General features: G+C 30.7%; 1 protein-coding gene across 1 annotated transcript in view; it reads left to right on the top strand.

Annotated features, from left to right (window-relative positions):
- LOC118185109 (acetylcholine receptor subunit alpha-like) overlaps nt 1-25943 on the top strand; it is a 152454-nt gene that overhangs the window by 55972 nt on the left and 70539 nt on the right. Inside the window, exon 2 of the mRNA XM_035354916.2 lies at nt 12703-12747. Within this exon, the coding sequence (XP_035210807.2) occupies nt 12703-12747 (45 nt within the window). The remainder of the gene's footprint in view (nt 1-12702; nt 12748-25943) is intronic.

Here is a 25943-nt window from a genome sequence, read left to right as displayed (position 1 = left end):
AAATCTAGTTAGGAAAGATTCAGGAGTCTATGTGACGAAATGATGAATGCATTGCCCTGCAGTTGTCTTGTACAAAATTTAGTGCAGAAAGGTTAAATAGAGCCAAAAGTATTTAAACAGCGACGTCTACAATCCTCGAAGTATATATAGGAGCCCCTGCCCTCAAGGCATGGATTTAGAAATTATATATTGAGGTAGTTTTACCCCTATGTTGCTTTGTGGGCATGTGCTCCGTCATCCTGGAACTGCATGTGAGCTGACAACGACTTTCAGTAAATCAGGCAATTGTTTCTGAAGGAGAATTCGTGGTGCTACGGTTGGCACTCTCGTCACGTATTCGAGAGTTCCAGGTTCGACTCCCGGCTACGGCATTGCACATTTTTCATATATTCTGCTTTAATCCATTAGTTGCTGGTTTTGCGTTGACGCAACGGTCAAAATAAAAGCGTATAAAATATAGCTACCAAAGATATTTTATACTAGCATATGATTTTTGTAGGGAATATTAAGATTAATTTTGTAAAAAACATTCTTCTTCAACTATCATTTTGTTTATAATAATTGATCTCAAGCAAAATTTTGGACCGCTTATTTTTGTCGAAAGAATTTAACTAAAGAATCGCCGTCTTTAGAGGTGATATATTTTAACCAAGGTCACCGCTTGTCAGAACATTTCATCAATCAGCTGTCTGTATTTGTGTGGGAATGGAAGGTGTTGCGCTGGTGCAAAGTCATTGGGAAAGGGTATTTCCCCCTTTTTACTCATGCCTTTAGATGTTCTGGTTGATATTCATTCCATGCTTTAAAAATGCCTAGAAGGAGGTACCTTACATTAGAATAAGCCCTTTAAAACATATTAACGAAGAAACAGATTATGATAATGACCAGATTGAAACTGATATTGTTGTTTCACCAGAAATTGCAGAACCTAGTGATGAAGAAGAAGGGAATCATAATGGTATTATACGAAATGATACTGCTGGGGACAATGACGTTCATTTAAGAAGTAAATTTCAGCCGTCTAAAAACAGTGCTAGTTTTAAAAAATGTTTAAAAAACAGAAAACTGAAAACCTGAAATGGAAAAAAAAAGAAAAGTCAGTTATGATTTCGTCTTCTATGACATCTAAAAAATAAAAGTTTTAGTGCTATAGGAACAATTCAAGAAAACCGCATACAAATGTGTCCACTAGAAACGGTGAAATGTGTCCGTAAGAAAGACAAGGGTTATTATGATTTCCATTATAAAGAGAAAAACGAAATAATTTTTGTCCGATGGAAGAACGATTCAATTATAACTGCTACTTCAACGTTTGAAAAAAATTCATTTTGTAAGAAGTGTTTCTCATTATTGAAGAATGCAAAAGAAAAAAGGTTTTTGTATGTCAGCCTCGTTTTATCGAACAATACATGTCCAAAATTGGAGGAGTCGATTTATGCGATAATTTAATAACTAATAAAAGAATAAAATTTCGTGGCAAAAAATGGTGGTGGTCAATATTTACTAATTGCATTGATGCATTCTTTACAAATGTAGGCAAAATATCACGACTACTGGAAATAAAAAGTTTCTTTTAAATTTCAGACGCGAGATTGCATTATTCCTCTTGCAAACGTCTATTGAGAGTGTAGAATTAGCCAGAAATAGATCAGCAACAGGAATACCTAGTAAATTCAGCCTTCAAAAAGCCACCGCATGGAGCTGGTAGATATTTTAACATAGAGTCCAAGGATAGCAGAAGACTTCGTTGTAAAGAATGCCATAACCAGATTTTTATAGACGCAAAATATGTAATTTACCTTTACATAATGCTTCGTGTGTGAAACTTTCATACTTGAATCATTCAATAGAAAATAATCTGCATTCGTAAAAGAAATGCAATGTAAATTTTAGTACTAATGTAATTACAAATAAAATGACTTGTAGATTTATGAAACGTTATAGAGCTGAAGAGTAATACAGTGATCCACTCAAAGAAAACTTAGCACGAGTACAATCATAATCACTAAACACCAGTATTCTTATTCCGCTGATGTTGCACGAACGCAACACTAGATTTTTCCTCATGTAAGAACAATTTTTTTTTTCAGTTTAAATATGTGTTATAAATACTTAATTTAATACTTATTATTATTTGTATAAGAAAAATCATGTTTGTAGTTTGTGCGATTAATGGGTTAAAAGTAACCTAATGTCTCTACATAATAATTGTAGACACATATTACGCAATAAATTTGAAATACGCAATAGTATTTCAAAGAAAGTTACAAAGATAAAGAATGAGTAGGGATTATTAGATCTTAGAAACTGAACTCGCTCTATTCAGTAATACGCTTTAAGTATTATTTAAATTATAATTACTTTTTAAAATTATTTAGTAGTAAGAAAGATTTACATAGTTTTGCATAATAACCGAAGATGAAATTTTATCGTATAGAAACTTGTAAAGAAAATTTGTAAACAAGCCTAAAATTTATAAATAAAATTAAGAATTTCTGAAGGAAATTTTTAGAACTTTAAAAATCTATATATTTAGTTAAATTTCCAGGTAAATATTGTAGATAGTGTATATTATTTTTAAATGCTTTTATTTGAATTTTTTTTAACTTAAAAATGTAGTCAGAAGAAAATATTTTATGAATTCATTTTCAGAAATCGAAATCCGGTCTTGCTTTAGATGTAATGATTGAGAGCTATTGATTGTGGTACTAAAGCAATAACACTGCTTAAAATGCTGTAATTGTAACGCTAGTTAATGCTTAAAGGATTTTGGAATTTTGGTCTATTAACCATTTCTTGTTCGGCACAACATAAGTGTGGCATTGTTGATTTCACACTCGAAATTATCATGTTCAGCAGTTCATGCGTTTAATACTTTGCTTTTTGTGTGTCTGTGTGTGTGTTTGTGTGTGAGTCATTTTCTTCAATGGATGATTTTGTTCAACAGGTTCAAAAGGTAATTTCTTGATTTTTATATTTAGGTGATGAAAATTGCAAGAATGACTGTAAAATACCTTTTCCCAGGGACTTCGTACATATCTGTAGAATTTTCATAGAACACTTTGTATATAGAGACCTACTTTGTAATAGATCAGATTCTCTTGAAATGTACTCTTTCGGAGTTCAGGTTAGGATTCTAATTATTTGTTTGGTATTATGAATGCGTTATTTTAATCTCATATAACTTGAGTTTCAAATCAAGAACTCCTAGAATATAAATAAACGAAATTTATAAATACAAAGCAAGAACGTTTCAGGTATAAAATAGTAAAGCTATCCGGAATTTCTAATCTAGGCTGATGTATAATTGCCAAAAAATTACATTCTAAAATGTGTTGAAAGAGTACAGTAGTATGCTAAAAATACATACACAAATTAGGCTTAGATTATTGTGTTTTCAGAGTAAAGTATGTTAATTTGAGGGAGATTACCAGGAGATTCCTATTCTTCTACTGGGCCCATATTTATTCCTTGTTTTAGTGACTCACGCAGTACATGACGAAAAACTTTTAAGCAGTTCAATCCAGACTTTTAACCGCTTTCTTGAAATTGAACAGCAAAATAAAACTCGAAATATTATTCTCTACGCCTTGTTTATCAGTAAATAAAAGAGTAATGAAGTAATATGTAACTTACATTTGTGATACTGGTAGTGACAGAAATAAATAATCTGTGCTATACGCCTTAATAAAACGAAAGAAAGTTTATCTTACCTTGATAAATAAAGAATAATTTAGACTCAATATTGAATTTATGATGAGCTCTGGAATCCTTAAGGTGAACATGCGAGTTTCTCTGAAATTTCAATAATGAATAATGCGACCACAGATGGTGATTCATAGAGAATTGTATTTATCGAGTTTAATTAAAATCTCATTAATATTTAGTCATCCGTCGACCAAATAAATCTTGCGATCGAAGTTGTAAATACGGTATATCATCTGCATACTTATGCGATTTGGGAATTAAAATAAGCTTTCTGTCCTCAGAAAGAAAATTATTCAAAACAAAGACTTTTAATACTAACAGATCTTTTGTAATTGCGGATGTAGAAATTAATTTTGAATAATTTTAACTAAAGCAAAAAAAATTCACATATTATTCGTCTTTTTAATTATTTGAATAAAAATTATTTTTTTCCGTTAGACAAAATTTTAGATACCATTAAAATATACCTCGTATTTATTCTCTTTTATATCTTTGCAAAATCTTCCATTCATAGTTTCCACACATTTATCTTCGTATGTCTGTTTTTTTCCCTTTTCAGCTTAAAGGACTGCATTCAGCTCTTTGAATTATATAACAACCTGGACATATTTTATTAATTTTTTATAATTATGTGGAGGTATCGTCACATTATTGATCACGTAAAAATGATTTAGAATTGCACGATTCCCAAACCTGAATATACAAAATTTTCAAATTTTACTTTGCCAACTAGGAATTGTGAGATTTTGAAAAATTAAGAAGTTTGAGGAGGAATAATTATTACTGCAACGGCGGTGTATAAAGAAACGTTCCATGGAGATTTTTCATTTGGAGAAAGTTATGACAAAACAATTTTTTTTCACAATAATAGCGAATAAGCAAAAAAGAAGATTATTTAATTTTTATATTTATGTGTGGTGTTACTTTGTTAGGCAATTTTAATTAATGTAATATTTCTTATAATATAATCTCTCCTATATTTGTACAGTTTCATACATTCCACCTCAATGTGTTAAATGAGAATGGATTTAAATTCGAGTAAATATGTAAGTTTAAGGCCGAGGACTGGCACATTTAGTCCAGCTGTATTAAAGCTCTTATGCTGATGTCCACCATGAGTGACATTTTTCCCAGGTGGTGAGGTCCCCTTTTACGGAATATTTAGTAGTAGTCTTGCAACTACTAAATATTCAAGTTAAAGCCTAATCAAGTTAAACTCTGTAATCATAAATTAGATGTTTTGAATTATATATACTTTAATTATTATTTTTGCCATTCGCACGAGAAGAGAAAGTAACTTAATTAGTTTAATAACTTAACCAATTTGGAAGCTTCATTAGCTTATTGTAATTAGTTTAGTTCTATATTCCAAGCTGAAGTTAAAAATAAATTTTAATTGTTTTATTCCAATTGTATTAATTTAGTTTTCTTGTTTCTGGCAAAATTTGACAACCTAGAAGGCTAGAATAATACTTAAATTAGGCCAAATTTAATTCAGACTTATAGCTTTAAGCATAACAATAAATTTCTCCATGTGTGTTTTAAGAAAATTTAATCTGTATATGATTGTTGTTTGCATTCGAAGATTCTCTCATTAATTTTTCGTATGGTAAAAGGAATGAGAAGTAATTACGAAAGCGTTATAAATGAAATGTTATATATATAAATCATTTCATATTATTCTACGAAACTGCTTATTAAACATTAATAGCGCAACAAAGTAGAATCGGGAATGCAAGAAGAAGAATATGTAGTAATTAAAAAATTATAAAATGCTTGCATTATACAATAAATTGCAACAATTGCTTGGGAATTATTATTTTTATAGCTTAATAAATAAACATTATGACATAATCTAGCTATTCCTAGAAGCCGAATTTTATGTTCAATATAAAATAAAATCCCTGATCTTAAATATTTAACAACATTTCTTAAACAATTAACACTGCTCAACATCATTTTCTATGTATTTGTCTGTTAGCAAATAGTTAATTTATGCAACACAGAGGCAATGTATCCCATCCGTTACGAATCTTCGCAGCGTTAAGTTTGAATATTGCTCAGCCCACATGTATGTTGTCAAAATATATTAGAATTCATGAGAAGCGGCCAAGACTTGGCTACGTGACTCGGATCCTATATCCCCAGTGTAACATTGAAGAAGAATATAATCCTTTTACAAGCCCGAAAATCCTTCTCTCTTTCCGCATCGCACTGCAATTTAAGATGCATTGTTTTTGGAATATATCACGTTTTCGTATGGAAATCACGAGGTTTAACCTCGCTGGGAAGTATAAATTACAGGAGCTAAGCCATTTCCCTTGTTTGGCAATGCCCCAAAACTGAGTCATAATAATGCTGCTAGGGTGCATCATGAGACCTTCCAAAAATATGATCCACCTCGAGGGTAACACAAGCCTTAACCCCAAAAAGACCTCAAAAATATGTTCTATAACCAAGATACACCGCATATTTTCATACATTTGTGCCTGCATAAAAATGATAGATGAGTATATTCTTACCGCTTGGAATCTAATTCTTGAAATTTTACAATTACATCTAGTAAAAATAGAGCCTGAGATATATGCCGGGTAAGGAACTGTGGATGAACTCAGAGAAAGCATTCATATTTAATACATTGGGGGAAAGAACTCATAGTTTCCAAGAAACTTATTTAAAGTTTTGTTTTTTCACCACAAAAATTCTACGCCTCCTGAGAGACCAATAAAAGACAATTTATCTTTGACTCGGTGTTGCTTGTATTATTATTTATTTGGTTTCCATTTCTTCCTACTGAACTTTGTGTTTCTCTTTCAGCATTTCTTATATCGAGTTCATTTTTAGGGTTCATGTTTCGGGAATATTATTTCCTTTTGGAAGTTTTCCCATAATATGCCTGAGGGTTGCGTATTTTTTTTTCGCTGCAGTATTTTTTATGTTAGAAATTTTTCTTCTTCGGCTTCCACTTTGAAGCTTTCCTAAATATGAATATTGGTTTTTTTCTGGATCTTTTAAATTTATTAAATATCTTTTCCAGTAGTTACTCATATCGAAGCGTTTATCCATCGACAAATCTATTTTATACTAGGAAATATAAGTTCAAAAACAAAATATTCTCTTGAATAACAGTAGCCTCCCACGCTGACTGCGATCAATGGGATTGTTTTAAGCAATTTCTTCCTTCAAGCTGCTTTTATTGAATATATGGTGCTAAGTATTTATTGTACAGTAACAAAAAGTCTTTAATGTATATTTAATACTTTAAAATAATAAATGCTTTTTTTCGAAAAATAATACCTTACTTTCATTATAACAAGTTTTTGTTTATTTGTCAGTAAGTATAAAGTGTCAAAATAATTCTCTGCAAACTGACTCAGCAGTATTATAAAAGAAACCTGTATCTTAATATGCCAGCCAACAATTACAAAAGTTAAGGAAGAACCACACGATACTACTCAGACTGTAACCGTTATGAGCTACCTAACTAAGCAGGGTATGATTAGCATAATTTAAATTTATAATGGATAATTATCATAGCACATATATACATTTTAAAGTCACGTGACTAATTTTAATAAAGAAATATTTCTAACGCATTGGCGCATGTAATCTTTTAATATTTTTTGTATTTAATAATGTTCAATAACATCTTCCGGCTGACCGATAAAAACTAAAACCTTATTTCCTCAAGTTCTGTCATCTGTTCATTGGTGGTGAAAAGTTATAACAATATAAATTTTGTTCCTGAAATCGAAATATAAAACTGTAAAGTTATATGCTGTAAAGATAATAAATAAATTATTATCATTAAACTCAGAGAATGTTTTAGTATACTAGAATGCAAATGCATAAACTCATCTGAGCAAATGTTGCTCAAGTACATGACACTTCATTTAGATCACCTCCTTACTTCAAATACATAATACGCCTTTCGTTGTGCAGCTTGTCAAAAAACGATTGACTTCATATCTCACCAGTCTTCTCTCTTTATCGTGGTGTTATAAATTCGCTTCATCGAAACTTCAGATTAAGATCAAGTCTTCGAACTGTACCCCGAACAAGTGGCAAAGCTTTCCTGCAATTTCAATGCAAAATCCTCGAAGATAAGTCTCCTAGTCCTTTTCCTTTATTACCAACCTCCAAAGAGGATCCGCGGCTCTACAGAGTTCTAAGTGCTTTGATACACAAAGATGTACTGGACTGCTTACAAATACAAACACTCTTGTCTTTCCGTGAAATGAAGCCAAGTATGAGCCCATGGCAGCCGCTTCTGCTACCACAATGCCAATAGTGAGAACTCCGTATTTATTCTAAGACTGTGACAAATTCAGAAACCCATAAAGAAGGTGCAGAACCTTAAGGTAAGCTGGTGATATATGTTGAGGATCTGCGTAATATAGGTATCAGTGCTTTTTGAGGGAAGTTACATTTAAAAGAAACGATAATTATTAATAAAAAAGACATCAAGTTTTAAGAAATTTAAAGCAAGTATATGGACTTCAGAAAGACATCATTACTGTAAAGACGAACTTCACTACGCACATAGATGCTGACTACTTTTAGAGAGATATTTTATTCTACACAAGGCACTGAGCTGGTGATATACTGAAAAACATTTAAGTCTCGATCCTTTTCGTGACGAAATAATAAGCTTTCACATTCATTTTATTTAAGGTAACAACAAAAACCTATTCTTTTTCAGTTCCAATAGGTAACACTTACCTGTCTTAATTATTAGGTAACACGTAGCTATATAGGACTATAGAATATTGTTATTAGATCATATGAAAATATATTTCACAAAAACTGTTAGAAAATGAAACGGAAAATAGATTAAAAATGTATAATGTACAGTAAACCTTGTAATAATGGCCAATAAAATTAATTTATCGTGCTGATATAACAAACACATTTATGCTAAAAGCACCAACGTTAGCATTTATCGTCGCTTGCCAAAATTGTATATTTTAAGGCATATAATAACTATTCTCCACTGAAGTTAGGCTCTCACTCTTAGATTTCAAAATTAAAAAAAAAAAAAAAAAAAAAAAAAAAAAAATATGTGCGAAAGTGAATAAATGTCTCGCAGATGCAATATAAAGTTATCCGTAATGTTGGAAAAATTTCAATATGTCACTTCACACGTTTTAAAAACAGTTTTTAATTATATGTCTGATAAGGTAAACATATTAATGCATTAATTTGAATAAAACATTTCCTTAAATTCCTAAAATAAATGATTAAATATCTCACATTTTTCCTTTGTGATTATTCTTCTTTACTGCTTATTGCAATATCGGCAAGTTACCTTATTAGCAGATAAGTTTTCTCGAGTTCACATAACTTTAGTGCAAAAAACTGTTCAGAACTTTAAATTATATCTTTATATAATAAATGCTTTATAAAATTTCTCGAAGTAACAACCTCCTTTAAAAAATTACATATGTGGCCTATCTTGCTATTTAGAAGCGATTATTTATGGGTGAAATCATAAAAGAAATTTAGATTTATTGAATAAATTATTTTTTGTTTATAACAAATGTTCACATTCATGGTGAGTGGTATGGGCTGATTTTAGGAGATTTTAATGGATATTTCCATGACTAACACGATTATGAGAATGGTTATGTTTCTGTTAAGAGGACTTTGACGAATTGCTGCCTTTATTTTTTCTCTTTTTTCCTATAGTTATAACTACGAACAAACGTCAGCGAGATATTTAAAATACCTAAACTACTCAACGGTATTTAACAATAACAAGTTTCTGAGCCGTATTTTTGATTCGAAATCAAAATCCATAGAACTTTAACCAATTTATAACTCGTGATCGGCAATTCTTGGAATTGATTAGGTGGTCTTTAGGAAGTTCCATTCTAAATAGCTGAAGATCTACAAAATGTTTAATCAGTTAAATTTGACTTACATTTTAAAACTATTTTCAATTTGTTTATGAAATAGAAATCATAATTTCTTTGTAACAAGGTAAGCTTTCTTCAATTAGGAAGCAAAAACCATCAACACGAAAATACGTTATCCGACATTAAAAATGCAAAACCAAGAAGGATTGGCCTGAAAATTATTTAACGAAAATTATTAACGAAAATTAATTAACGTCTACAAAAGAGCATATGTTTTTTTGATTTCAAAATTTCAAGGTAGACGCATGCCACCGAGTTATGCAAATGATGTGAAATGGACAGCTCTCCAGCGCATGTTGAAGAAGATATAAGAGAAGGAACCAACAGAATATTCAATTTTTCGTGTCCTTATTTCTGCTAGGGAAATCATCGTAGAAAATTTATTCTTGTCTCAGAGGAAGCGTGTAATAGCAGAAAATGCCAGGCTGTCGTCAGAGGAGGCCCTTCCAGTAGGCAAACTATCTTACGGGGGGCATGGTGATCGATTTCTTCTACCTCAATTCCGCAGCATGTTCAAGATGCTATGGATATTCCCATATCGTCCAAAACCATTTGCCGTCGATTCGTGGCTACTAGCCTGCACTCTTGGCGTCCGTTAAGAAGACTGCCATTGACACCATCATCGTAGACGTTAACGTCTGCAATGGTGCCGGGTTCGAGCAATGTGGAGGATGGAATTGCACGGGGTCGTATTCTGAGATGAGTCACGCTTCTGTTTCTCCAATGATTGTCTTTGTGTACGAGTATGACGTCGATGTGGAGACAAGTCGAATCCGGCAGCAATTTTGGAACGCCGCACCACACGACAACGCGGCATCATGGTTTGGGGTACAATTGCGTGCGACTTCAGATCACTTCTAGTTCGTGTTCAGGGCGGTATAACGGCTCAACGATACGTGGACAATGTGCTGCGGTCGGTGACACTTCCCTGCCTTCAGGGAGTGCACCGTGCTCTTAATCAGCAGGATAATTCCCGACCAAATACAGTCTGCATCAGCCAATGGGCTCTGCAATGTGTAGATGCTTCCCTGGCCATCAATAGCTCCTGATCTCTCTCCAACCGAACACATTTGTGTGTGATTAGGCGCCATGATGTAGCCGTGTTAAGAAGACTAACTGTGGCAAATGGTAGACAGTCTCGCAGTGCCATCGAGCCATAATCGTCTTCATAAGAAACGAAATTTTAGGGATCACTTTGCCACTTTCTTGAGAAAATTTGCTGGCTGTATTTCATTACGGTTCGTGGGATACCTTTTAAGGTGTTTCAGGATAATACAGTAATAGGAAGAGATTCACACATTAGTTTTGGATAGCAAAATCATCATTTCCTCAAATGTCTGGCAGTCTGTTAAGTATTTCGTGAATTAATTTTAAAAGGTTTTAATTACCATAAACCTAAAATAATTATTATAAAAATTATTATATCTAGTGAGGAACAAATTCATTTTTCAATACATAGGCGAGAAATTGTTTAAGAGGTCCTTTTTGAGAACCGCACAATGAAAGGCTAAATTAGTAGAAACATGATGCATATGCTGATTATAAAAATGCTTTTTCCGTACAGGATTGCTGCTGCTCTCCTTGAAATTGTTGAGTTCTGTTAATAAAAAATTCGTTAAAGGTTTAAAAAATATGAAGTAGGAAAAAAAAGATCTGAAATTATCTTTCTTTTTCAGACTTTGAATTACACTCAAAGGGGGTTTATTGATTTACACACACATACAGGTTTCAAGCGCATTTGGGATAATGTCTATATGAGCTAAAAATATTTAGAAATAGTATACCTTTAGAATTTGCGGTAGACAATCTCGCGCGCTGGAGATAAAAATGCTCTATTCCATACAGTGTTGCCACTGCTAGGTTTGAAATCGTTGAATTTTAATGAAAAATTCATTTAAAATTTTCAAAATATGAAGTAGATAATAAAATAAGTCGAAATTCAAAATTCGGTCTTCTAGAATCCCCTGTTCGAGTAAAAGTCTACGTTTTTCAAAATTTGATGGCTCTAGGTAACACTGTTTTTTTACAAAGTGAGAAATATACATTCATGCAGATTTTTTTTATTTTAATTTCTGTAAATATAATACAGGATGATAATACTTGGTGGCAACAATCTGAAAAGTGATTAAATCCTTTTATTGATTAGACGCAAACTGCCGTTTCGAGACTAATAGCCCTTCTGGGCCAAAGCCTCTTTGGGTTAATAATAAAACAAATTCAAAACATGGGCTTCCAGGTGCTCGTGCTCGGAGGAGTACATTGTTCAAAATTTGATGGCTCTACTAACATCTTGGACTAAAAATTCTTAATTCAAATTTTGGTCTTCAAGGTGCAAAAGTCGGATTAAAGACTTTGTTCACCATTTGGTCGCTCTACGTGCCGTCGTTTTTCAGCAATGCCAGGAATACACACATACATACATATATATGCATAAAAACACACATAATATACATAAAGATTTTCATTATTTAATAATAGAGATTTTTAGGCTGGATATTATGCTGAACATTGACTGCATGTTTACGGCCACTGCATTTAACTTTTTCACTACCAACTATATGATGATAGTATGAGCCCTGCGTATGTGATGATGTTTAGTTGTGCTTTGAATTCAGGAAATATTATTCATTGAACCTCAGGCATTTTACTACAGTATGTTATGAAAAATTACACTTGATTACTCGCAGAAACGTTGAAGAGTAATTTTTTATCTTGCCGGGGTTTTTAAACCTGAATGATGGTACTTTTGATAGAGATGACTATGCCTTTATCTGTAATCAATGCTCATTTTTCAAGTCTCCTGCTTCCAAAAAATCCTAATGTCTCTATACAGTAACCAAACTGCTTTCTGTAATGAAATGCTAACATATTCTAAAAAGAAAAGTCAGTTTTTTTTATTTGCTTTGTTTTTGAAATGTAAATCATAGTTTCACTATAATTTTGTACATAATACTCCTTGAAAGCAAAAGCCCATATATGAAATTTATCTAATTTTAGCAAATATTTTGTCTCTAATACACTTCAGTATTTACTTGATACGAAATTTTATTAACTGAATGGTTTTTCATTATTTCAGAATTTGAAGCATCAAGTGATGACAACGAATGTTTGGGTAGAACAGGTAAGATATCTTTAATTTCATTAATTTTAAAAATTGTACTTAATGACATTCATTAGAAGCTATATATTTACCGATATGTATGTTTCCTTTCATGAATTTTGAAATTTAGGATTAATAACGTCTACAAAAGAGCATATGTTTTTTTGATTTTGTAATTATAAACTCATGCAGTGAATTTTAATACTATTCTAATATCTCATGATTAATAACGGTTTTATTATATAACTACCAAACAGTTACAATAATAACAATAACAGTATGAAAATATTCGTGTAAGTACTATGCTATACAGCAACAAAGTTTGCAGTTAACAGTCTAGTTATTATATTCATTCTCTATGCATAAAACTGCTCGTATGCAACCAAATTATGCATTGCAAATTGATCATATGCACCTAACTGGTAACATATACATCCTTCACCGAGATAACAATAAAGCAAATATAGCTAAGATCTTCGGTGGGGCTAACATTAGCAATATTCAATAAATTTCATAAGATCTTTGTATTTAAATTAATGTCTAGATATATATTTGACATGTGCATATGTGCTTAACGTAGCACGTGCAAAGTATGTATGTATCTTCGTAAATAAGAAAACAATACATTCAAGAAGGTGTTTTTGCCATAGCTAATAGTTGTTTTTTCTTTGGAATTCAGCTTGAGTAAAGGAATTCACTATGAGTAAAGGTTTTCTTTGTGTGGGATTTGTACAGATATATCATTATTTCTTTAGTTCTAGGAACATGTCAAGATGTCTGCTGGTGCTTAGTAGTTACTAGGGCATTTATAGATACTCGTATTTTAGCTTGCGCCAAGCAGCAAGACTTGTATTAGTTACAGTAAAGTGTTGCAATTCGCTATTTACTTATTATCTATGAGTTTTAATTCGGTGACAAAAATGCCTCACATGATAATTAGGGTTGGTTTGATTAGTTTATTGAGATCACGGCAAAGCACACTAGGGCTATCTGCCTAAGAGAAGGGATTCCTTCCCTTAGGCTTGGAGAACTTTCTAAGGGAAACTGGATCGTATACACGTTACACATGGGGAAAACCACGAAAACGCCCATGCAGCCAGCCCGTTTGCGGGATTCGAACCTCGGACCGAACTACCAGTGTTCAGCGACTTTACCGCTCGGCCGCTGATGGGTCAGATAAGAAGGGCCTAGCTAAAGCAGAGATAGGTATAGGTATTGCCATAAGAGAACATGGACACAGGGCACACCAATTGGTCATCAGCTGTTGCTTCGGCTTATTATAATTTTTTAATGTAGAGCAACCATGAAAAATATGACACATAAATCTCTATCCATTGATGCAATATTACAGAGGAATTTTGAAATTTCAAAGAATTTCATAGGTTACGTTAGCATAAAGGATGAATAAATAAATACAGTAAGATTGTAAGGGCATGTTCTCCTTCCTTAAGGATCCCTTCGTAATTCCAAGCACGTTTGGTAAGCATCAGGAGTTCCGGGATTCGAATTTCGCACTGCACATTTTCTTGTTTCCTGCTTCGACAAACCAAATGATTCTACAAGCGCATATATTTATAATAAAGTAAAAAAAGTATAATAAAAGCATAATGTGATAAATAGCAATTGAAATCCTAAAACCCTAAATATTTCAAAGTCTGATATGCAAAAATCGTAATTACTGAAAGTCCACATCATTCAGTTTTTCTAAATTTTAACTGTACAGAGAAGACAAAAATTCCAGGAGAAAGTTAGTGAATATTTTATGAATAGTTTATATAATTTACAAACGAATTTGTAGTCATTAAACATGGCGTGTGTCAGTCTCATAAGTTGATAATAGCTCTATAATAGCATTAACTTTTTGTGAAGTAGTGAACTTAATAACGCATTTCATGTAGAAGTTCCAGCCACTGACTGGCTTTCTGAAATGAAAATTTTCCGAATTAGAAAACAAAATAATCAATGACCTAGATCTACTTTTTCTCCACACATGCACTGCTTTGAAGATGAGAGGCTTTCTTGAAAAGAAATAAAAAGGAAACGGATTTAAGTAACCTTGATGGAGTAGCCGTTTATTATTTATATTTGGCACAACATTGAACTTTCTTCCACTTTAGAAACGGTCTTTCAAATTTTGTCGCCAAGTGTTTATGGAAAATTTTAAATTGTAGCTGATTTAAAAATAATTTGGCCGTGATAGTTTCATTAACATGGATTTATCAATATGCTGTTTTATTTTCCAATTGTTAGCATCGGCAATAATCCAAGTAAGTTTAATATTATGTTTTAAATTTGATATACTTATGTATTTTGTATGTTTAATCTTTAAATATTCATTTTTATTGCAGATCTTCGGTTTAAAAAGTTATAAGATATTTTCTCTCTTCTCTCTGCATGTCTTTGTGGTGTAACTGGAAGCACACTCGAGGCATATTCGGGAAGTCTGGAGGTTACATCTCGGCCAGGATATTGTATTTTCTCCCTCCTTTCCGCATGCCTTGGTGGTGTAACTGGAAGCACACTCACCGCGTACTCGGGGAATCGGGAGTTGGAACCCCGACGAACGCACTGCACAATTTTCACATCTCTAGCATCAAAAACTCTAATGACTCTACAAAGTCTTTTTTCGACTTAATTGATGAACAACTGTATTTAAACAATATTTATCAACCATATTTTAATAGTTCTTAGCCCAAAGGGGAAATTTACTCAGAACGGCTATTAATTTCGTTTTGGCATTTTGCGTTGGTTCACTGTAAACGACGTTTCACTTTCCAAATATTAAAGCCCTGCATTAAAGAAATTAAATAATGAAGAATATGCATGAATGTTTGTATGTTTCTTGCACTGTGAAATAACCAACCGTACATAAATTTTGAATAACCTAGTTCTCTACTCTAACATGAGCATCTAGACGCCCACATTTGGAATTCGCTTTATTATATATTTCATATTTTGTAAAACCTTACCGATTTTTTTGATTAATGAACTCAACGATTTCAAAGCGAGCAATAGCAACATTGTACGCAAAAAACATTTTTATCTCCAGACTGTGTATCGGAAATTCTAAAGATAAGCTCTTTTTAAACTATTTTGTGATACTTCTGTTGAATTGAATTTTATGGTTTAAGTGCGAAGAACATGAAATTTAATAAATAAATGTTATACACAAAACGTTAAAAAAAGGCCGTTTGGGCTTAATATAAAATACAAAAGCTTTCAGATTTTTTTTCATTTTTATATTAATTCATATTCGTCTTTAATTTCGCAATCAAAAAACTGTTCTAGTGATATTTTGGAGATTATAAAGTAGTTTCCACATGGAATTTTGGCTTGTAAAATATATTTAAACAGTCTCTTGTTCAATGAACTACGAGTTCATTCATTTTACCTAAATACAACAGTGCTTTAAGTATGTTAAATTAAGAATTTAAGTATGGAAATATTGGCATTGAATAATTCACAATTCAAAGTTAAAATTAATATCTTGTAGAAAGTTTCATCATATATTTCAAGAGGACGCATTAATTGTATGAACACGCTAACTGTTTCGTCCTTCGTTTTTAGTAAACAGAAATTTACCCTCTCCCATCTCGAGCTGTAAATATGTCCAGAAACATACACCTCAAATTTCATAAGTTTTATGATAAATTTTCGTGGGAATGATAATAAAATTTAAGATTCATAATATCCGTGGCTACAGATTCTGAATTAATTAACTTGATATTTAACGGGAATTCAGCTTGCCATTGTCACCGAACGTTTTTGAAATTTTCTGCGTACAAAAACATTAACTGAAATCCATTTGATTCTTGAGTATACTTCGCTATTTATTCTTATTACTAGTACGTTCATTAGCATCCGTCCAAAAATGAAGTCAAAAAAGATTAAAAGCAATGACTCATGAGGATCAGAATATCTTGTTTTTAAATTTAAAATACCTTCATTCCTAACTAGAAGTATTTTATATCAGCAGCTGTATGAAATCTTTTCTCCGGAAAATTTCATGCAGCGTTTTTTTAAAATCGACCATCATACACGCTTTCAGCACGTTATTTTTTGATTTGATGGTTTGTTAAAAACGTTTTTCATTTTTGAACTATTCATTATATTGTAAATCATTTCCAATTCAAACTCTTCTTTATTGAATGGCTAGTGCAGTCCACACATACACCAATCTTTCAACGAAAGATTTGTCTGAAAGATTTAATACATCCTGAATATTATGAGCTTATGATATTAGATCATCAAAGTCCAATTTTTTCTTAAATTCGGTACGATTTACTATGGAAGGCTTCATGAAATTCAGTGTAATGTTATATTTGCTGCCGAGAGAAGCAGAAGTCAAAAGTAATATTTTTGATACTGAATTTCTGCAATACTTCTCAAAGTAATTTATCGAAGCAACAGTGTTTTCTTAAGTTTCGGTTTTCAGTATGCAAGAAAAATCAGAGAAGTAGCTCTTTCTTTACATGTGCTACATTTATAATATTATTTCTTTTTCCTAATTTCTAAAATGTTTCATTAGATTTGGTTTTCACTTAACCTTCCTAACAAATTATCATTTAATCATAATCTGTCCTTCTTCGAAAAGAAGCATCAGAATCTTTGAGTTTCGTGGTTTTATATCTTTCCTTAATGACTGGCTCATGGGAAATATCACAAAGGAGAGTAGTTTCCTTTGCGTGTTTATAGGCCATAGTTTCTATAATTCATTCTGCAAACTAAATGTTATTTCTGCATTGTAAAATAGAATTCATTGCCTAACAGCTAGTTCTAAATAGTAATGCTTAATCATTACGATTTCCAGATACGTGGGGAGAAACACAGCTGATTAAATAAATAAATATACATATAAATAAATAAATTTAAAAATTAAATTAAAATATAAATGAATAAAAAACTTAAAATAAAATAAAATAGTTACAATTAAAGTCTTGCTTGAAACTTTTTATGTTATTCTACTAACTGGAGATTAGTGAAGTCCAAATGATGAAAACACAGCTTTAGAACGAACTGAGGCCATTTAGTTAATGTTTAAAATATAAAGACTATTTTAGAATGTTCGATCTGATAGCTTTTTTCTGGACTATAAGAATGCGATGTGATTTTCATGATATATCTTTTGGTAAAATTTCCAGGGATACTGACTCCCATTACTTTCCAGAGTCCATGAGTCGTAGTTGGTTGGAGCTTTTTTCAAGTGATTAAAAGCACAATTGTCCACAGATGAAACATCAGTGGACTTCGCAAGAATACGTGGAATATGAAATACCTATATCAATTTTCATTTTTTCAAGGAATGCAGTGGTACGTTTCGAAGTATGACTTGTTGCTTTGTCTTGATGAAATTTCACTCTTTGTAATTTACTGGAATAAAGAAATGGAATTTCTTCTATAAATATCGGGTATAAAACGTTCTTATGATAGTGCAATGAGTTCGTTTTAACACTTTTTTTCAGTCTGCTTGTTTTTAATTTCCTTTTCTTAGGAAATTCTGCTACAATTATATGACCTAACTGAAATTTTCTTTGCGTTGACCGAACGACGTTTGTTATTTTTTGCCTTCGTTTTCGGCAATAAATCGACCTTTTCGTTTTGGAGTTATTTAGTAAACTCATGCTACATCAAGGTCGTAATGTATTTGCATTTACCTCCTGCTTCATTGTTTGCATACAGGTTCTGTACTGAGCCGCATGCCTCGAAACATGCTGGGAAAATTATAATTTTTAGCAGGTTTAAGTTGTGAATCTTAGTTTTTTTATTTTATTTTTTGTTGCTGTAGATGTATTTAAACATATGTAATTCGATTTTTGCGTCGTCTGATTAACTTTTTTGCCAGCGATTTAACTTTTCAAACATTAGAAACAGTGCGTACCTTTTTCGAATATCCATTTGGAGTCTTCTTTCCATTCAAAAGTAATGACTGACTATTTTCCCCTTTCCGATTAATAATGTTACTTATTTTGCACTTTGAAATTTAGGCATTTCACAACGTTTTACGTTTCACAAAGTTATGGAATAGGAATATTTCTCTTCGGAAAGCGCGAAAATCATATCTTACAATCTACAGCTTGTTTAAATTCCACATTTTGAAAGAAGAATAAATTTAAAAGTAGCAGACGATATTCCTCATTTCAAATAAAAATATGTTTCCAAAACTTTCATTCCACAGCATTTTTTTTATATCTCTATCAGAATCGTTCTAAAATGTGCAAGCACCTCTGTATTTCTTTAAAATTAAGCAATAATTAATTAACAGTTAATATAAATTGAATTTAAACTTTTTTTTTCTTTTAGAATAGCATTCTTCTTATTTTATTATTTGCCTACTTAAAGACCATTTGCAAACCTTGAAATAAGCAAACATTTTGATTGGCATATTGCGTCAATGAAAACAAAAAAATAAACAGAAAGAAAAATATTAGTTGAAATTGTAAAGAAAACTGCTATCCATCTCTTGTATAGAACTAAAAAAGCAGAAGAATTCCGAAAGTTTAAGACAGCAAATCATTTAACCCTACAAACCTCTTGCTGGAAGCATCACCACATTCGTGGAACTATTAATCTATCCTCTGATGCATGAATCGTCCAAATTAGAGCCGGCAGAGATACTACGCAACAAAGTAATTACGACTTCAGGATTAAGTGTGCGCTGTTTCGTGTTTGCTTAGCATTACTGAGTGCAACACATAACGTGTATAACAAGGTGATTTATGATTAATGTTTAAAAGTTAATACATTTCTAACATAACAAAATAATTTCATTATTTTTAGTTCCTCGTTTTAGTACTGGATATACAGATTTCTCCTCTTTATGACAGCATAACTTTCACGTAAAAACTTTTATAAATCGAAATGGCACTGAGCGATGAACAAATACCTCTAATTTATTCGGGAAAAAGGGTTCATATTTCCCCAAACATTTGGAAAAATCGAGAAAGAAACAAAACTATCAAATTGTAACAAGTAAGAGATGATATGAAAAGGCTATTGTGCCAAATACATAATAATATAAAAAAATAATGCATTTTAATGAAAATAACGCATGCACAGAGCATAGACCTTCCATGTTAACGTAAAAACAATATGGTTCAGTTGAATGCATCACCATTATTGCCGAAACTGGCGGTGATGTTGATGCGTAAAGCTGAACCATTTACGTTTTGCAATTAGACAAAAAGAGAAGATAATTTAAGACCTGTCTGAGCCTTATATTTAAAAGATGAAATTTTACCTTTACTCCTCCTAAAGCGAAAGTCCTACGTGTCTTCGATCGCTAGTAGAGGAAATGACAGTTCTGAGCCAGGGAGCACATGGAGCGGGAGATGAGGGAGCTCCCGGGAAGGAAAGGTCAGCCGTGGAAGGGAGGCTTATCTGAAAATGAGGACAGGGAGCCTTATTGAGCTATTACGTCACAGAATAAAGCCATGTGCTTAGGTTTTATTAATTTGGTGATTTAGGCATTTAGTAGTTATATGATAATGAGTACTTATGTATATTGAATTCTTAAAAACATATATCAAGTACGTGTTTTAAGTGACTGATACAGTTCATTTCGTTAAACACATACATATGTAATAAAATGTTTCCTTCACAGTCTTTGGAAAATAACTATTTTCTTACTTGCATTTACCCAAAGGTTAATGTCTATAATACTGCAACATATAATGGGTTTCATACAGACATTTGAAACCAAATCATAAGTTTATTAAAATACAAATCATAGTGAGTACTATGTTTTAATTTAGACATTTAGTAGTTATATGATAATGTGTAAACTTTCTTATTTATATTGAATTCTTAAAAACATATATCAAGTAGGTGTTTTATTATTACATTTATAACAGATATGAGTATATAATAAAATGTTTCCTTCACCTCTTTGGAAAATAATTATTTTCTTACTTGTATTTATCCTATGACTGAATATCTGCAAAACTGCCACATGTCATCACTATTATATTTTACTGATTTACCGGAGATGATTTTCCTTCGTTAATAAAATTTTAGCTATTGTGTTTTTCTTCGCATTCCAACTGTTTTACTACGTATATGTTGATTATTTCTTAGGTACTCTTAACGACAATTATTTTCGAATTTAATGATTGAGTAATTCTATACACTCAGAATTTTACCTTATTTCTTAAAACTTCTTTTCATAATATCAGATATACTTTCCGGAATCTTAATTACATTACTCATTTTTATTATTAAATTCATTTTAACCAAAGTTTTTTCATACTTGTTAGCCATACTTTTAACTTATTTGTTATATTTTATGAGTGTAATTACTAAAACACGCGTTTTTATGTGTTACATTATTTAATGTTAGATGTAATTTAATGTTAGATGTATTATTTAATGTTAGATTTTTAACTTTTTTCCTTCTTTCTAAAGTTAGCGATCTTCAACATATTCTGCATTTTAACTTATTTCATACTTTTTATAATCATATAAATGACTTGTATTTAATTTTAGATGTAACATTTCTAGCTCATTTTGTACATTTTAACCTTCACACTGTTTCATATACTCTAATTTTTAACCAATTTATATTTTCACACTATATACATGACTTTTACTTGATTTCCCTCATACATTTTAATCTTCATAATTTCCAGTATACTCCTAATTTTAACATAATTCCTATATTTTAGCACTATATACGTGACTTTTACTTGATTTTTCATGCATTTTAACCTTCAAAATTTCCAATATAGTCCTAATTTCAACATAAATCCTATATTTTCACATGATATACCTGACTTTTATTTAATTTTAGGTATAAATTTTAACTTCTTTTCTATATTTTAACGTTTTTAGTTTCCAACATACTCTGAAATTTTAACTAATTTGCTATATTTTCACACTATGTACATGACTTTCATTTAATTTCTCTCATACATTTTAACCTTAATAATTTCAAATATACTTTTAATTTTCGTTTAATTCCTATATTTTCTGACCATATATATTAGTTTTATTTCATTTTAGATGTAATTTTTAACTTGTTTCGTACATTTTAAATCTTCGTAATTTTTAAAGTACTCTAATTTTGAACTTGCTTATTACATTTTCCTACCTTATACCTGACTTATTTAATTTCTAGATGTAAATTTTAACTCCTTTTTCTATTTTTTATCATTTTTAGTTTCCAACATACTAAGAATTTTAACTAATTTGTTATATTTTCACATGACTTTCATTTAATTTTTAACGACATTCATACGTTTTAACCTTCCTAATTTCAAACAGGCTCTTAATTTCAGCTTAACTCCTACATTTTCTTACCATGTATATGAGCTTTATTTAACTTTAGATATTATTTTTAACATGTTTCGTACATTTTATACCTTCGTAATTTTTAGAGTACTCTAATTTTGAACTTGTTTATTACGTTTTCCTACCATACGCATGAACTTTAGATAATTTTAGATGTCATTGTTATACTTTTCTGACACTGGGTTTATTTCTAGTTTTCAACATACTCTAAAATTTAACTCTGTTTTACAATTTTTGATTGTAATTGAGCTTGTGATTTTACTATTTCAGCTAAATTAACATGCTTAAATTTCTTAAACATAGAGATAGATTTCGATTAAGCATTTTATTTTACAACCTTTAACTGCTATTCATATCCAATTCGTTGAATAACCCTTACTTACTCCATATTTTATAGTACTATTTTAATTTGCCAATTCTACAATTGATCATTCGGCAGTACTCTTACCATGACTTATCCTACTACTTTACTTCATTATTAACTTCATTTGCATTTTCAAACTTTAACATTTCCTGCATATTCTGGCATTTTCATTTAATTCTTAATACTCTCTATATCTGAATATATGTTTTTAAGCTCTTCAGTGTTACCAATGTTCAGTTTTGAATTTTGATTCTCATTAAGCTAGTTTGATAGATTCGGAATTTTTAGAATGAAATCTCAACTTTCATCCATAATTTTAGACCCATATTCATTCTTTCATGTACTCATACAAAATTCTTTCTTATTATTTTGAACGCTCAGTTCCTTTTAATTCAGTTATTTGTACTAATTGAATGCATTCTACATCCCTTTAAATGTTTCGACTATGCAAATTTTCACTTTATTACCTTTTCCTACACTAAGTATGGATATTTTTGCCTTCATGAATGATTTTCCTGTGAAATTGACGATTATTTAGGTTACATATCCAAAAGAAAGTCCTAATACATTTCCAGTTTTGAATAAGAGATGAAAGACAATTGATTTTACCCATTGGTTACAATTTCATCTCTTGAAAGTTTGTTTTATTGGTATGCATTTATTTCTAACGCATAGTGTTAATACATTTTTTTTTGTAACTTAGTCCAGTTCCAACTTAATTTCCCTAGACAATATCATATATAGTCTGTTTTTTAATTTCTTAGACTAAAATGTTCTTTTCGCAAATGTCAGTTTGCATTAATTTATTTACCAATTTATTTTCTTATGATTTAAGTCTTGTAAAACACTACCATACCTTTACACAACATATATCATTACCAAAAAACCTATATTTACAGAAGGAACCAAAGAGAGAAAGAGTAAGAGACTTTTGACCCAAATCTCCACTATAATTTCGAATATTTTAACCTTCTTCATCACAAATACAGAACTTTCTTCGTACAATACTTATCATAGCAGTTAAACATGCCTTACTAATACACATTTGATGAGGAATAACCCCTTTTCAATTCAAAATTACACCCAAATAAGTGTTATGTTTTCTTATAATTGTACATATATGTTTGCATTATAGGAACTTTCTATCCATTTTCGAGAACTGTAATTTGCTAAATATTACCTCATTCTGAGAGAAAAACTCCAAACACCATATAAATGATTTAACTTTTCCTGTAGTATTACCACATTAGAGAATAACTATCTTAGAACTATTTTCTTAATATTAAGAACTAAATATGAAATAAGCATTTTTCACTGTAGAATGTTTAAGGTTTTACCTAAAAGAGGATATAACCTTTACCGAATTTAAGTTATTTATCCAGAATTCCCAACAAATGTTTAGAAAATGTGTTGATAGAAAGCAATATATTTACCTAAGTCATAACTAAGTCTATAACAGATTTTTATCGGCTCCATATTTACTATTAGTGAGAAAAACCTGAAGTTCACTTTATCTACCCTTGTCAATATACACAAAAAGTCATGAATCATTCTGTAGTACAATTAGCATTTTACATACATTTAATACTAAATAATTTTAATTAACTTTCAATTAGGATTTTTAAAAGAAAAGCATATTTATGCGTTATATTATTAAATTACTCCCAAGCGTTGTTGAGGAAAATGCAATTAAATATCCACATACACATTAAGAAAATCCCACTCATTAGGAAGAGTAAAACCTTACCAATACTTAAACGAAATGTAAAATATTGTAATGCATTAATATAAAACCTGAGTAACAAATCATTTCCTATAAGCTGTATACGGTTAAAAAGACATTTTTATAACTTATCAAGTTTTAAGAAGTAAGAGTAAGGTAATGAACCAACGTTTTTAGAAATTTTCCTTTATTTTCTAAATCTACCCTTTTGTAGTAACGAGAAAATTCAGTCATACTCCTATTTTATTTTTATGTAGGCATGCGCATTTCTTCTAACACACAAAAATCCGAATATATCTCACTTTTCCGAAGATTTAGCTTTAGACTTACTTTCATCGGAAAAGGAAAATAATTTTACTTAAAAAACAGGATATCTTCTACTCAAAGAACTTAAAACAATCACGATCACATCTATATATAGCACTCAGTGATTTAGTTTCAAACCAAATTTTGATATTGTTTAATCATACAAGCAACAATTTTCATCTTCGAGTTAAATTTTATACGACTGCAACAGATTTTTCAATGGCTTTCATGCTCACATTTTGTAAAAGACTTCTAGTTTTGACTATTTTAATTTCTAATATTGAGAAATACATTGATTATTTTCAGAAAACGTCATTTCACAATCATATTTTACCCCTCTGAAACTTTTGAATAACACTTTCTACCATAACGATAACCAGATACTACATTATTTTTTTACAAAAACATAAACATTTTTTTTTCTAAGTCCTCTTCTAGAGATACTAATAAATTCTGCTATAGAAAGAAGATTCAATTCCTATTATAACTCTATATACTATTTGCAAAGAGAAAAGACACTCTAGATGATAACATATCACCCATATATTTTTAAAAATTTAGAACAGTTTCAGTAAGGCAAATTATCTACAGAGTTTTCAAATACGGATATATTTCTGAAAGAAACTGCCTAAGATACCGCTCATTTACTTCTAAACCATTTAAGTAAAACCAATCAATTCATAAAATATTTGAATTTTCGATAAGGTTTAGTACATCTATACAGTTATTTAATTCATGAACTACTAAATTTTGAAAATAATAAGAGTGAAAACATCACTATTTCAGAATTTAGGAAGAGATCTTCAATAATGAGAGTAAGCATATACCGAACTTCATGCAAGATTTTTATCGTTTCATACCAAACATTTCACTATTTCGTAGATTCTAATAACATAGCCCAATCGTTTTCAAAGAATATATATCATTTCACATTAATTAAAGAGTGTCATACGAGTTTAATTGCAGGTGCTTACTGAATGACACTAAAAATTTCAAGGAAAAAATAAAATATTTTTCATCTTTCATGAAAATCTGTGAATAACAATGACAATTCATAAGAGCTAGAAGACTTAGTGCAATGAAACATTATCAAAAATAGAAAACTATTTTCAAAATTTGAATTCCCATTGAACATTTTAGATATTCTTATGTAAGGTTATATCAATTCAGTCGAACTTGAAGACCAACCAAATGTACTACATGATTTTACACATTTCTGGTATTTTTTCCCGAAAACAGAAGTTTATATTTTTCATATGCAAACTATTACAACGATTTAATGACATTTTATACTGCACAAAACTATTTTAAGTTCCATATTCGAAGCATAGCATCCATAAATTTCACATAATACTACAGTTACACAATACAAACTATAAGAAAAGCTGAATAATCTATATTACATACAGAACAGAGACTACAATACTCAAAGACTTACTTAAAGAATACATTAAACTTTTCAAAATTTTATACAAGTCTATGCATATTTCATATATTAAGCACATTTCACTTTTTTTAGAAATGTAGCATCACGCTTCC

Source organism: Stegodyphus dumicola, chromosome 4 (genome assembly GCF_044657685.1).
Source record: "Stegodyphus dumicola isolate Sdum_Otavi_A_Nest chromosome 4, ASM4465768v1".
NCBI lineage: Eukaryota > Metazoa > Arthropoda > Arachnida > Araneae > Eresidae > Stegodyphus > Stegodyphus dumicola.
This window is presented reverse-complemented; position numbering and strand designations above follow the sequence as displayed.